The sequence below is a fragment of the Erinaceus europaeus genome, chromosome 7 (assembly GCF_950295315.1).
Source record: "Erinaceus europaeus chromosome 7, mEriEur2.1, whole genome shotgun sequence".
Classification (NCBI taxonomy): Eukaryota; Metazoa; Chordata; class Mammalia; order Eulipotyphla; family Erinaceidae; genus Erinaceus; species Erinaceus europaeus.
Window position 1 is genome coordinate 125,712,133 of NC_080168.1, and position 14,277 is coordinate 125,726,409.

A 14,277-nucleotide genomic window follows, 5' to 3' on the forward strand; every position below is an offset into this window, starting at 1 on the left:
CCAGCTCTGCTGATGTAAAAGGCCAAATCCACATCCACAGATAAAGCAACAACACAAGAAACAATGGGATACTATTCTCCAGGATAGGCGAAGGAGTAGAGAAGAGAAAGAGAGGAAGTCAGCTGCATCTGTGAGTCGGGGCTAACAACAGAAAAGGAATTTACTAACAAAAAGAAAGTCAAAGAGGGAGAAATGAGTCCTCTACCTTCTGCAGCCATTCATACGTAAAGAATATGAGAGGGGGGAAAATTAATTGTATGTCTCGAAGTTTTTAAAACACAGACTGAGTCTTTTTAATATATAGGCTGTGTATTTGATATGCGGACTCTCTCAAAAGCCTAGACCAAGTAGATCAGAAGCAACCAATGGCACAGCTACATACAAGATACTGGGTACTGTACAGCAAACCCTAACAAAAGGACTTTTCAAAGCTAACCCAATTACCAAATAATGTCATGATAACATTAACTATCCATTGTCTTTTTGAATCCTAAGATAGCAGGAACCTCTCCACTAGAGAGCCTATATTTCCCCCAGTCGTGGAACCTTAGGATAGGGCCCACTTTCCTGTATGCCTCTCCCAATCCATATCAAATAATATCGCATCTGCCGATCGCAACCTAATCAATGCAACGATTGCCACCTCAACATGCTTCAGCTCAGACTGTGTCCAGAGACTTCACGTGTGGAATAACAACCCTTCAGCTTCATTACTCGGGTGAGACCTTTCCTTTCATAGTATTCTCTAATTCCATCCCAGGTGGTTCACTTTCTAACAAAGTCCCAAAACCTACATATACACCAGTTTCTGTGAGAGAGAGCTTATGTTCACATGTATCCATAAACTACTGCAAAATATATACCTGAAAGCGGAAGTACACTAGAGTTTGCAGTGAGTATCCCCCTAACACTTCATCTGCACTATTCCAACCTTTGGGTCCATGATTGCTCAACAATTTGTTTGGCTTTGTATGTTAGCTCTCTTTTCAGCCACCAGGTTCCAGATGCCATCAGGATGCCGGCCAGGCTTCCCTGGACTGAAGACCCCACCAATGTGCCCTGGAGCTCCGCTTCCCCAGAGACCCACCCGACTAGGGAAAGAGAGAGGCAGACTGGGAGTATGGACTGACCAGTCAACGTCCATGTTCAGCAGGGAAGCAATTACAGAAGCCAGACCTTCCACCTTCTGCAACCCACAACGACCCTGGGTCCATATTCCCAGAGGGATAGAGAATGGGAAAGCTATCAGGGGAGGGGATGGGATATGGAGACTGGGTAGTGGGAATTGTGTGGAGTTGTACCCCTCCTACCCTATGGTTTTGTTAATTTATCCTTTCTTAAATAAAAAATAAATTTAAAAAAAAAAGAATTCACTCATATTCTAATCCAGACTCTAAAGTCGGTCAATCTACTGAGGAAAGAAACCATATAAACTAATGAGTCAGAGTTCCATTTGTTTTATGACAGAAATAATAATAATAAAAAAGGTTATGAATACAAATCCAAAGATTTCTCAACACAAAGAAAGAAAAATGTCTTATCTTTCTAATTCATTTTTAAAATATTTTATTTATTAATGAGAGGGACAGGAGGAGAGAGAAAGAACCAGGCATCACTCTGGTACATGTGCTGCCGGGGATTGAACTCAGGACCTCATGCTTGAGAGTCCAACACTTCATCCATTGTGCCACCTCCCAGACCACATCTTTCTAATTCTTTTGAGGGGATAGCTTAGCAGAACCTATTTTGGCAGTAAATTTTCAATATACATAAATCAAACCGTAATGATGTGTATCTTAAAGATTAAACAGTGATGTATGTCAATTATTTCTCAATTTAAAAAAAAAAAGCACTCACTTCTACCACCTCCATGAAGATAAACGTTAAGGTGAAATCTTTAATCTCTCAATACAGAATTAAATTTAGGTAATAGGTTCTGCTACTTTAGTTGGTTCTTAAAATATGTCTTTCCACACAATTTTCATTTCTCTGTTGTGTGTACATATGTGTCCCTACCTCCTGCTCTGCTATGTGACTTAAAAGAACTATATGCCGCTTCTAGAACACACAACCTTTCTATGTGCATGGGAAAATGTGACGGTGTTTTAAGTTCTCTCTAACATGTATTAGTCTTCTATATATAAACTAAAAGAAAGGAAGTAATTGCAATATACTGAAATGTCTCCTATTAAATTTAATAAAAATCCAAAGATAGGGAGGAGGGGAGGCAGCATAATGGTTCTGCAAACAGACTCTCATGCCTGAGACTCCTAAATCCCAGGTTCAATCCGCCGCACCACCATAAGCCAGAGCTGAGCAGTGCTCTGGGGTTTCTGTGTCTCTATCTCTGCATTTCTCTCAAAAATAAAATAAATAAAATAGTTTTTAAAAAGCTAAAGATAATCATTCCAATTCAATTTCTAATTTGCTAGACTTTTTCTCTAATTAATCTCTTTTAAAAACTGCACTACAGGTGGGGCGGGGGAGAACACAGGTCCAAGAAGGATGACAGAGGACCTAGTGGGGGTTGTATCGTACGTGGAAAACTGGGGAATGTGATGCATGTACAAACCATTGTATTTACTGTCCAACGTAAAACATTAATTCCCCAATAAAGAAATTTAAAAATAAAAATAAAATAATAAAACAAAAACGGCACTATAGTAAATTTGTAGTAGTTTGCCTATACAAGAAAATCCTTTGAAACGTGTACCATTTCAAAACAACCTAGGGCATTTATAAAAGTCAATCTGGCAATATAGATCCAAAATTTTAAAGGGAAACCTTGTCCTACAAACTCCATTTCGGGAAATTTATCTTGGGACCAGTGGGACAGCTCACCTGGGAGGAGGGTGTCTGGTTAGTCAGTTATATGTCCTGACCCAGGTTCAAGCTCCCAGTACGCCACTTGGTAGGACCTTGGCACTAGGGGAACTTTAGCACTCAGCTCTCATATTCTTGTTTTCTACTTGAAAAAAATTGGGACACTGAAGCCTTAGTGACAAGTAAAAAAAAAGGTGCTACAACTTAGGAAGGGAGGATAGAGAAAGAAAGGAATTTTGTAGTTATTCTCACACATGCAAATAGTAGGTACATGAGCACATATGCCACAAAAATAGGTAACTGCAAATACTGAAAATATTCTAAATGTTCTTCAACAGGAAAATGATAAAATTCTATGCTCTCAAAAAAAAAAAAAAGAAGTCAGGGAGTCAGCGGGTCAAGTGCACGTCACGCAAAGCACAAGGTCCGGTGGAAGGATCCCGGTTCGAGCCCCCGGCTCCCCACCTGCAGGGGAGTCGCTTCACAGGCGGTGAAGCAGGTCTGCAGGTGTCTGTCTTTCTTTCCCCCTCTCTGTCTTCCCCTCCTCTCTCCATTTCACTCTGTCCTATCCAAAAACAAATAACAGCATCAATAATAACTACAACTATAAAAGAACAAAAGCAACAAAAGGAAATAAATAAATAAATAAATATTTAAAAATAGTAATAATAACAGCCAGTAGGTGGCTCAGCAAGCAGAGCAGAGAACTTCCATATGCTGAAACAGGAAGTGCTCCGACATCCATGTCTTGTCTTCCTGTCCCTTCTCTGATAAAAATAAATCTTTAAAAGAAAAGATAAATATTTTATTTGTACTGAAGTTTAATAATCCATAAGATAAAAATAGAAACAAAAGGTATATAACAATGTAGAACAACTCATTTATATAACTACACACATATATTCCTTTACATGTGTGTGTGTGTGTGTGTGTGTGTGTGTGTGTGTGTGTGTGTGTGTGTGTACGTGTGTACAGAGTTCCTCTGGAAATAAACACAAGAAACTGATGAATAGTAAGATGCTAGGGTAAGGGTGTGGTAAGAAGTTAACTTGCACTATAGAAGTTTTGGAGCCATCTGAGTTTTACTACTTAGATTACTATTTATATATACTTTTCGAAAGTCTGGTCCCTCCAAAAAATTACAAGTGCATCAAGTTTTCAACACGTGATCAGTCATGGTGGAATTAAGATAAAGTCAGAGATAACTTTAAAACAAAGTGGTTTTCTGATCCACCCAAGTCATGTGAACATGGCCTTCCCATAAGCACATGCTATCAGTGTGTGACAGCAGGGCAGGATACAGTCACACAGTGGAGAGGTATAGGAAGATGGGAAGAGTAGGGACAGTCAGAAATAAATCTGGGAAAAGTACACAGCAACTATTCTGTAAGCAAGAGGAAACCTATGAAAGCTATTATGTAGAACAACAGCAATTAAATTTTCATTGCGTTCTGGCAGCAATATGGAAAGTCGATCGTAAGGTACAAGACCAAAGACCAACAACCAACTATAAATACTAAAAAAAAGGAATGATGAAGCCTAAAACAAGTCATAGCAATAGAGATAGAAAAGGCTACATGGACTGCTTAGGAGACAGAATTAACTAAGCCTTCTGACAGCCTGGAAGGGGGTAGGGGAAGTGTGTCAACACCAGCAGATCCAATCTTCTGGCTCTTGTATTCAGGTGGAGGGTTAGCAATGCCTTTCACCACACGCGGAACTGCCACTAAGGAGGCAGCTGAGGAGGAAATGCCATGAGCCCTGCCTTCAGAGCGCCAGAGCGGAGGTGTTCCTCTAGAACACTCAAGAAAACACACCCAGGTATCCTGGGAGGTCATGGGAGACTGAAGAAGTAGTTTAGAAGGGATCTGTGGGTGTGGCTACTACCCCAAGAAGCCGACAAAGAGGCAGAGGACACAACAAATCAAAAAAGAATGACCACAGTGCACAATGCCTCCGAAGAACAGAGTGAGAGCAAGTTCTACAAAGACGTCTGCCATCCTCAGTTCTTCCCTTCCAAAAGCAAAAGTCACTCCTCTGCTGAAAGATACTAGTTCACTTTTTGGTGTCTAGAATCTGAGCTGGTCCTCAGAGTCCCAAGTGGCCCTGTAGTGACTTGAATCAATACCATGGAGCAAAAATGATGCACTGACACTTGTAAATCCAGGACTTCAGATGGGTAGTTTTTGCTTCTTTCCTCCTAAAATACCCTTTCTTAGAACCCAATTGCTGAGAATAAGTTCGAGCAGCCAAAGGAAGATGTCAGTTGGTAGTGGGTGTGATGCAGGGACACTTACTCCAGAGGGTGGGGGGGAGAAGAAATTGTTCCCATTTAACAACAATCATCTTGTAAATCAGTATTTCCTCTAACGAAGACACAGAAAAAAGATCTGAGGCTCCCAACTAAGCTCTCAGTCAGCAATTCACAGCCCTGGATGTGGGGTCTTGTTGAACTTTCTGGCCTTCACAGCACCCTAGTCTAGAATACTTAAAGTGGGAGAGCCGTGCAGACAACTCAAACAACAATGAGAAGGAATAAACTTTTATCAGTGAAAACCACTGAGTTTTGGGTGTGTTGTTGCATGGTAATGCATAAGCAAAACCAAGGTCATGTAAGATAAGAACCAACAATCATCCAGGTTACTGTTGACCTCTGAAGGAACCGGTTAGGGGAACAGCAGGGCAAAGGCTCCCCCAACCCCATAGCTGAGAACTTGGGAGTTAGGGACTCGGGTCCCTGAGCACAGTAATGTATACACCTACCAGATATACCATGGCCCAGTGCCAATCTCTCTCTTTCAAAGAAGTGCAACTATTTTAACAATGGAGCAGAGAGTTCACTCCGCACAGGTTCCATACCTGTGTGAGGCTTTGGTGCTGCATTATAAAAAGTTACATGAAGTGTTCTAAGTCAGCGAGGTAACATAATAATTACAAAAAAAGGGTTTTATGCCAGAGGCACCAGGATCCCAGGTTCTATCCTTACCACCACCACAAGTCAGAGCTGAGCAGTGCTGTGGAGAAAAAGAAACAACAGCAACAACAAACAAAAACCACTGGAGAGACCCATTCCAAAACAGGGGGACCATCTAGCTTCATCTTTAAGGGCTGGGAGGTGGTCCAGTGGAGAAAACACTGGACTCAAAAGGGTCATCTGCTCTACAGTGACACCTTGGTTCTCTGTCTCCCCCCCCCCCCAGTTAATTATTTTTTAGGCTGGGCAAAATTATCAGGCTTAAAATATAAATCTGTGTTTGTTGTCACATTTGTTTAAAAAAAATTTTTTTAAGAATTACTAAATTTGGGGCCAGGTGGTGGCACACCTGGTTGAGCGCACGTATTACAATGTACAAGGGCCCAGGTTCGAGCCCCCGGTCACCACCTGCAGAGGAAAAGCTTTACAAGTGGTGAAGCAGGGCTGGCAGGTGTCTCTCTGTCTCTCTCCCTCTCTATTACCCCCCTCCCTCTTGATTTCTGGCTGTCTCTATACAATAAATAAAAATAATAATAAATTTTTAACAGTTTAAAAAACTGTTAAAAAAAAGAATTACTAAATTTTAATTTTTGGCTAAATTCACTATTTTGGTAAAAGAGAAATAAAGCAAAATTATTTCTTTTAAAAAGAGTAAGAGACATAATTTAGCCTTTTTTTAAAGTTTTATTTGTTCATTTCAGTCAGCCTGGGACTTTACTGCTCTGAGATGACTTTTTAAAAAATATTTTGTTTACGTATTAATGAGAAAGGAGGATAAAGAAGCAGACATCACTGCGGTCCATGTGCTGCCAGGGATTGAACTCAGGACCTCATGCTGGAGAGTCTGACACCTCACCTCATACACTGTGCCACCTCCTGGACCACTGGGCTGACTTTTTAAAAAATATTTTTTAATTATTTTTATTTTACTGGGTAGAGACAGAGAGAAATTGAGAGGGGGATGGCAGAGAGAGAGGAGAAAGACAGACACCTGCAGTAATACTTCACCACTTGTGAAGCTTCCCCCTTGAAGATGGAGACCAGGGCCTTGAACACGGGTCCTTGTGCATGCTCAGCCTCTAGTGCCTTTAGCTTTCCCTAGCTACTCACAATCTTTACTCGAAGCATAAGACCTGTAACCCATATACCAACACTATAGATAAGTGTTGGTCAAGAATAGATAGATTGTAACAATAAAGCAAGTCATGATAAATAAGGAAAAACACTAATAGTATAAGATCACCACTGAGCTCACAAAGTCATTCCTCATAATTAAACAATGATAACACATCACACTTCAGAAGTACTGCACTGTACCGCTTCAGAGCAAGATCAGCCTCTCCTCCATGACTTGAGTCGTGGCCGGCATCATGAACTGCCTCGTAGTGTTTGAAAAGTTCATCAGCGGATCCGAGAGATTTCATACACTGGGGACAGATAAAGCCCTACAGAAACAGGCAGGAAAAGGCTGTAAAATGGTATTGTAAAGTAACAATCTGACATGAGAAAAAAAAAAAAAAAAAAAAGTCAAGCCCAATTCATACCAGTGCTGCCTTTAAACAAGTGAGATTCTAGGGTGCTGTGACTAAATTTGGGGTGATGTCTGAACCTTATACCCTGGTTGTTTACCAAAAAACAAAACAAACAAACAAACAAAAAAACAAACAAAAAAACACATGCAAATCCTCATAATCATCCTCTAGCAGCTACAGCACAGAATTCTAATCTGAAATGTTAGTTCCTAGCTAGAAAGCTATGTAAGAAGATTTGCCACAGTAAACTCCCTCTCATGGATATTGCCATTGGTAAGGTATTTTTGCTTCAGTCTACTTATGGGTGATAATGAAAAGCTTCAGAACATAAGGCGATCTGATCACAGAGTGAAAAGGCAGTATGGCAAATCAGTCACACCACAAAGCAGGAATGTGAACTGAGAAGTATTGCTGTTCATAAAATTTCTTGCGGGGGCCAGGTGATGGCGCACCTGGTTGAGCGCACATATTACAATGTGCAAGGACCAGGGTTCGAGCCCCCGGCCCCCACCTGCAGGGGATAGCTTCATGAGTGGTGAAGCAGGGCTACAGGTATCTCTCTGACTCTCTCCCTCTCTATCAGCCCCTTCCCTCTTGATTTCTGGCTATCTCTATCCATTAAATAAAGATAATAATTTTTTTAAAAGGTAAAAAAAATTTCTTGCTAACCTAAAATTAATACTGTAAAACCCTAAAAATTAATGTGTAGCGTTATAAGATATTAATAAAAATAATTTAACAATTATTAGATGGTTATGAATCTTAATAGCTAGGTCCTGAGTGACTCCTCCCCCAGAGACTTACTCAATCTCATCCCAGAACACTTCTTACTCTGTACAAAGTGCAGCCATACTAAATAAAGTACCTCTGTGTCCCTAAATACACCAGGCCAGTGTGTTTGTTTTTCCAGAGCACTGCTCAGCTCTTCCTTCTGTTAGTGCTGGGTACTGGACCTGGGACCTTTGTCGCCTCAGTTATAAAAATATGTTTTGCATAATAGCTATGCTGGGAGCTGGGTGGTGGTGTACCTGGTTGAGCACACATGTTAGCATGCACAAGGACCGGGGTTTGAGCCGCCAGTCCCCACCTGCAAGGGGAAAACTTTATGAGTGATGAAGCAGTGTTGTAGGTCGGTCTCTCTTTCTCTCTCTCTCTCTCTCTCTGTCTCTCTCTGTCTCTCTCTCTCTCTCTCTCTCTCTCACTTCTTTCCCTCTTCATTTCTGACTGTTTCTATCCAATAAGATTTTTTAAAAAATTGTTTTTTAATCACTATGCTATCTCCCTGGCCTTACCAGCTCACGTTTTGGGGCACATGCTAAAACTGCTTCTTTGATTGAGGACTATCATTAGTCTGAATCATTAAGTACTATAGATATATATAAAAACTAAAAATAGATGAAAACTTCTTCCAGAAAAATAATATATCCTCATCATGTAAACACACCATGTGGCAGATTCCAAGAGGACTGTGCGCTGAGGCTGCTGATAGACAAACACAGCAGACAAAGCTGTAACACAAGCATGTCTTCTTATAAGTCGCTGTAGGAACACAGAAGAAGTGGCCAATTCTGCCAATGGCTGAAGTTGACATTGTACAAGAAAATACACACGTACACACTAATACACACACATGTCATATATTTGTACAAAACAGCAAAAGTAAGAATAAGAATATGTAAAGAATAAGGAGGAGTTTCTGGTCGGATAAAGAGGTATCCCAAGCAAAAGGCAGAGCATGAAACAAAGTGCAAGAAAAAGTAAGAAAAGTCACGCTGCAGTTGATAAATGGAAGTAAGTCTGGTCACGGTCAAAGCAGAATGATCCGCTGTGAAACTCCTAAGACATGCAGCAGCAGCAGCATGCAGAATGGGATCTGGGGACATGAGAACAGCGGCATCTGATTCCAGTGCCACTTGGTGCCCTCACTGCTATCCTCTGACTGAATGCTCCCAGGCTTAGGTTGAAAACTGAGCTTGTACGTTCCCTTTCTTCAAACCACCTACTGCCTACCGCCCACCACATTTCACAGTGATTCTACATTCCGCTTAATTTGGGGTTAGCGGAATGGACCACACTAGTTGAGATGCCTTCAGAACAGCAGCATACGAACCCCTGCAGATACTTAACTTGTCATTTCTCTTTTATGTCTCAGCTTCTGCTAATAAGAAGAAGGCGATTATAGAATGTTCCTCAGAGAATTCACATCCTAATTATACTGCAGGGTCTCCCCAGCTTTGACATTTTTACTGCTGCCTCTACTCCCAAGTAATGATGCCCAAAAGTTCATGATCACATTAAGGTATACCTCTCTTTCTTTCTTTCTTTCTTCCTTCCTTTTTTTCTTTCTTTTTAACCAGAGCACTGCTCAGGTGGTTCAGGGGACTGAACCTGAGACACTGGAGCTTCAGACATGAGAGTGTCTTTGCATAACCATTACGCTATCTACCCCCACTATACCATACTTTCTTAAAGTTTCTTTCTTTTTTTTTTTTTGTCATCTTTTCTTCTCCATTTTCTTTTTTTTTATTGGGGAATTAATGTTTTACATTCAACAGTAAATACAACAGTTTGTACATGCATAACATTCCCCAGTTTCCCATTTAACAATACAAGCCCCACTATTGTCATTTAACATCCTTCATGGACCTGTATTCTCCCCACCCACCCACCCCCACCCTAGAGTCTTTTACTTTGGTACGATACTCCAATTCCATTTCAGGTTCTACTTGTGTTTCTAATAAAAATACTTAAAGATACTAAAAATACTTCAAACTTTAAATTCTTTAAAGTTTCTAATATTACCAGTTAAGTCCTCTATAAAGAACTAACTCATCTATAAAAAGAATATCTAGAAATTCAATAACATATGTTTAAATATAGAAATAGTCCACCTTAGTCAAGTTTCTGTGTAATAAGAGCTTAGGTGTTTAAATAAAACTTTAATTTGGGGGACATTTCTGATAAGGTAAATCTTACTAAAATACAGACACAGTTCCTCATCTTCTTAAAAAAAGATGACAGTGGATATTTGCTTGATGTCTCAAAGGCATAAATGTTAATTACTAAATGTATGCCCACCTTTCTCCTAATTAACTCTACCAAGCTTCTTTTATTCCTGTAGCCAATGCCATTTCTAAAAACGATTATCATACTCTCTCCTGCAATGAGACCTTCTTTGGAGAAGGGCCTGTGAGAGGAAAAGTTTACTATAACTACACCACTCATTTGAAGTAAGTGGGGAGGGTGGCACGGCATATCCTGATAAAGGTGTAAAGCTAGCCTTCCAAAATATATGTAGTTCTATAAAAGTATGATAAATCAGTAAGTCTACACTTTAGATACATAATAATCTATGGAGTTCTATAAAAGTAAGGTAAATTAGTAAGTCTACACTTTAGATACATAATAATCTATGGAGTTCTATAAAAGTAAGGTAAATCAGTAAGTCTACACTTTAGATACATAATAATCTATGGAGTTCTATAAAAGTAAGGTAAATCAGTAAGTCTACACTTTAGATACATAATAATCTATGGAGTTCTATAAAAGTAAGGTAAATCAGTAAGTCTACACTTTAGATACATAATAATCTATGGAGTTCTATAAAAGTAAGGTAAATCAGTAAGTCTACACTTTAGATACATAATAATCTATGGAGTTCTATAAAAGTAAGGTAAATCAGTAAGTCTACACTTTAGATACATAATGAATCTCAGATGAGCTCAGAATGAGCACCTGACAGTTGTGAGACAGATCAAGGGTGTGATCGTTCATTCACAGACTCTGTGACACTGATGCTGGCTAGTAAGGGAGACTTACTTCTTCTACACTGTCTTCAAGGACTCCTTTATTTATCCTAAGCTATCTTTAAGTATTTTTATTACCTTTATTCATTGGATAGAGACAGCCAGAAATAAAGAGGGAATGGCGAGCTGGAGAGGGAGAGAGACAGGCATACGCCTGCAGCCCTGTTTCACCACTCACAAAGCTTTCTCCCTGCAGGTGGGGACCGGGGGTTCAACCTGGGTCCTGTGCATTACAACATGTGCGCTCAACCAGGTGCGCCACCACTCAGCCCCTTCTTCTAAACTACCTTTAAGGGGAGCAAAGTTGTTTGATATGTAACTTCCACAAAAGCATCGTTAACTCATGAACAGCAAAACAGCCGACTACATTTGTTTCTGTCAGCCATTTAAAATTTCTCACTAACTCCCAAGAAAAACACACAGTTTACTTAATTGTTGTTATGCATGAGACCCCTTCTGTTTTATTTGGTTTAAATCCCCCCTGCTTAACACTATTCTATTTACATAATCACTGTTAACAAGTTCCACCCTCCCTCCAGGGCATTGTGGTTCAGTGATAAGATTCTCTCCTGCTCTGCCCCTTCTTTGTCACACTCTGATTTTCACCAGTCACTTTTCTCTCCACCCTCTCTATGTCACATCCTGTTTCCACCCTACTTGGCAAGTATATATAAAGACAGCATTGTGAGTTTTAGAGTACTTTACCTTGAGTTTAGCTTAGCTCGTCTTAGATTGTGCTGCGTCCTGCATGAATAAAGAGATACTGCCTACAGCTCAACTATGAGTCCCTGGTCGTCTGTTACCCGCCCGTGAAGCCAGCCCGGAGAAAACAACCTAAGCCATCGAAAACAACATATGGCGCCCGAACAGGGACTGAAATAAGCCCTGAAACTTGGACCGGCATCAACGTGGGACCCTACCCACCCATCGTCCAGATAAGTAAACTTGGCTACCCATCCACCATGGGTTGCCTTTCTACTTATGAAGAGGTTTGCCAAAGCCTCTACTGTTTCATCATGAGACAGTTAGTCTGTCTCTGGAACATTTTACTCTGGGCCACATTTTGGTTCCCTGACCGGGAACTTTGGTTTCTTATGACCAGGATCATAGAGCTTGGGAGATGCACGGAGATTTCTCCTTGGACTTTCTGGATTCCCTCTCCCATGTTTCCTGAGGAAAAGGACTACATTTTGCTCCAGGCCACAGTTTGGTTATTTATGACTGTGATCGTAGACCTTGGGATATGCATGGGGATTTCCCCTGGAACTTTCCGGACTTCTTCTCGAATGTTTCCCATGGAGAAGGACTACTCTAATTTGAAAAACATTCTCAAGTACCCTGGCAGTTCCCAAGTATGGAGACACGTGGTTAGTTCTACTCTCCTGATTGGATTCTTTCTTTGATGGGAAGACACTTTTAAAAATGGGTGCCTGAAACAATCCAGCAGAAACAGTCAGAAACACCCTAAATGGAATTTCGAAGACCTTTTTGGACTATGTCGCCCTCCAGGGATTCTTAATCCTACATGGTGAGATCTTGATAATCTGGTTCAAGTTGCGTTTCATAAAAAAATGATTTAAATGACTGAATTTTTGTTTGACATTGACTTAAAAAAAAATGCTGGACGCAGCCATGATTTCTAGAGACATCCAGAAACAATCCAAAAAATTGTTTTTTCCCTCCTATGATTTCTCTTTTATGTCTTGACATGAATCTGAAACGTTTAATCCTGAAAACTGTAAGAGTTATGGGTGGGGCAGATAGTGCAATGATTATGTTAAGTATTCTCATGCCTGAGGCTTTTAACCGTGGTTCTTCTGTTTACCTTTCCATATTTTATTGAGTTTAAACTGTTTAAACAAACCTTAAAATCATACTAGAAAGAAATTCCAATTATAATGGAGTTATCAATTATAGTAAACTTCTAATCTGCTACAAGTTTTGTTTGACAAGTAAGTGAATTTCAGCTGTCAAGTCTTCACATGAAAAAGCATCTACTCAAATGGAATTCCTAGAAATCCATTTGGATCCGGTTCTCTGACATCGCCCCCGGAAACCAATGATGAGACCTGGCACGACCTGAAGAAACAGATTCACAGACTCCAAAGATCACTCTCTACAGAAAAGCAGAATTCAGGTGGCCGACATTCCCCATCGAGACAGACATACAGCGTTTCATCCCTTGGCATTTTCTTCTGTGGTCAGCTACTTTGGACTGACACCTCCATCGGACTTACTGGTACACACTGCTGTGTTTCTCAAAGACCAACTTCAGCCAGTTGCCTTGAGACTTTATAGACCATGTCCCCTCGCCTACAGGCTCTGTCCCAGAGGCAGAAAGCTCCCTCTCCTTATTAGGTTATGCCCACAGAGACATGAAGCGCCCCAAGAGGCAAGAGATTCCCACAGAGGCAGGAAACGCCCTTTGAGGCAAGAGATGCCCCCAGAGGCATGAAGCATTCCCAGAGGCAAGAAATGCCCTTTGAGGCAAGAGATGCCCCCAGAGGCATGAAGCATTCCCAGAGACAAAAAATGCCCTTTCGCCTGCTAGGCCTTGCCCTTTGAGGCAAGAAAAGCTCCACTTGGCAACACACTGGTTATTGCTGCTCGCCTATTTTGTTTTCCATGTTATATGCCAGTTCTTTTGAAAATGCCTGTACGATATACGTTTCTGTTCACCCCATAATGGCCATTAGTTAAAAAGAAAGGGAAAATTGTTGTTATGCATGAGACCCCTTCTGTTTCATTTGGTTTAAATCCCCCCTGCTTAACACTATTCTATTTACATAATCAGTTAACAAGTTCCACCCTCCCTCTAGGGCATTGTGGTTCAGTGATAAGATTCTCTCCTGCTCTGCCCCTTCTTTGTCACACTCTGATTTTCACCAGTCACTTTTCTCTCCACCCTCTCTATGTCACATCCTGTTTCCACCCTACTTGGCAAGTATATATAAAGACAGCATTGTGAGTTTTAGAGTACTTTACCTTGAGTTTAGCTTAGCTCGTCTTAGATTGTGCTGCGTCCTGCATGAATAAAGAGATACTGCCTACAGCTCAACTATGAGTCCCTGGTCGTCTGTTACCCGCCCGTGAAGCCAGCCCGGAGAAAACAACCTAAGCCATCGAAAACAACACTTAATGA

At 40.7% G+C, this 14,277-nt stretch overlaps 1 protein-coding gene across 9 annotated transcripts in view; it reads right to left on the reverse strand.

Moving 5' to 3' along the window:
- EEA1 (early endosome antigen 1) overlaps positions 1 to 14,277 on the reverse strand; it is a 119,891-nt gene that overhangs the window by 68,711 nt on the left and 36,903 nt on the right. For 6 of the 9 annotated variants that reach the window (XM_060195520.1, XM_060195518.1, XM_016188187.2 and 3 more), the window contains one exon: positions 7,115 to 7,242. The exons of the other annotated variants lie outside the window; for them this stretch is intronic. In XM_060195520.1, coding sequence (XP_060051503.1) covers positions 7,115 to 7,242 — 128 coding nt within the window. The remainder of the gene's footprint in view (positions 1 to 7,114; positions 7,243 to 14,277) is intronic. 9 annotated transcript variants of the gene reach the window in all.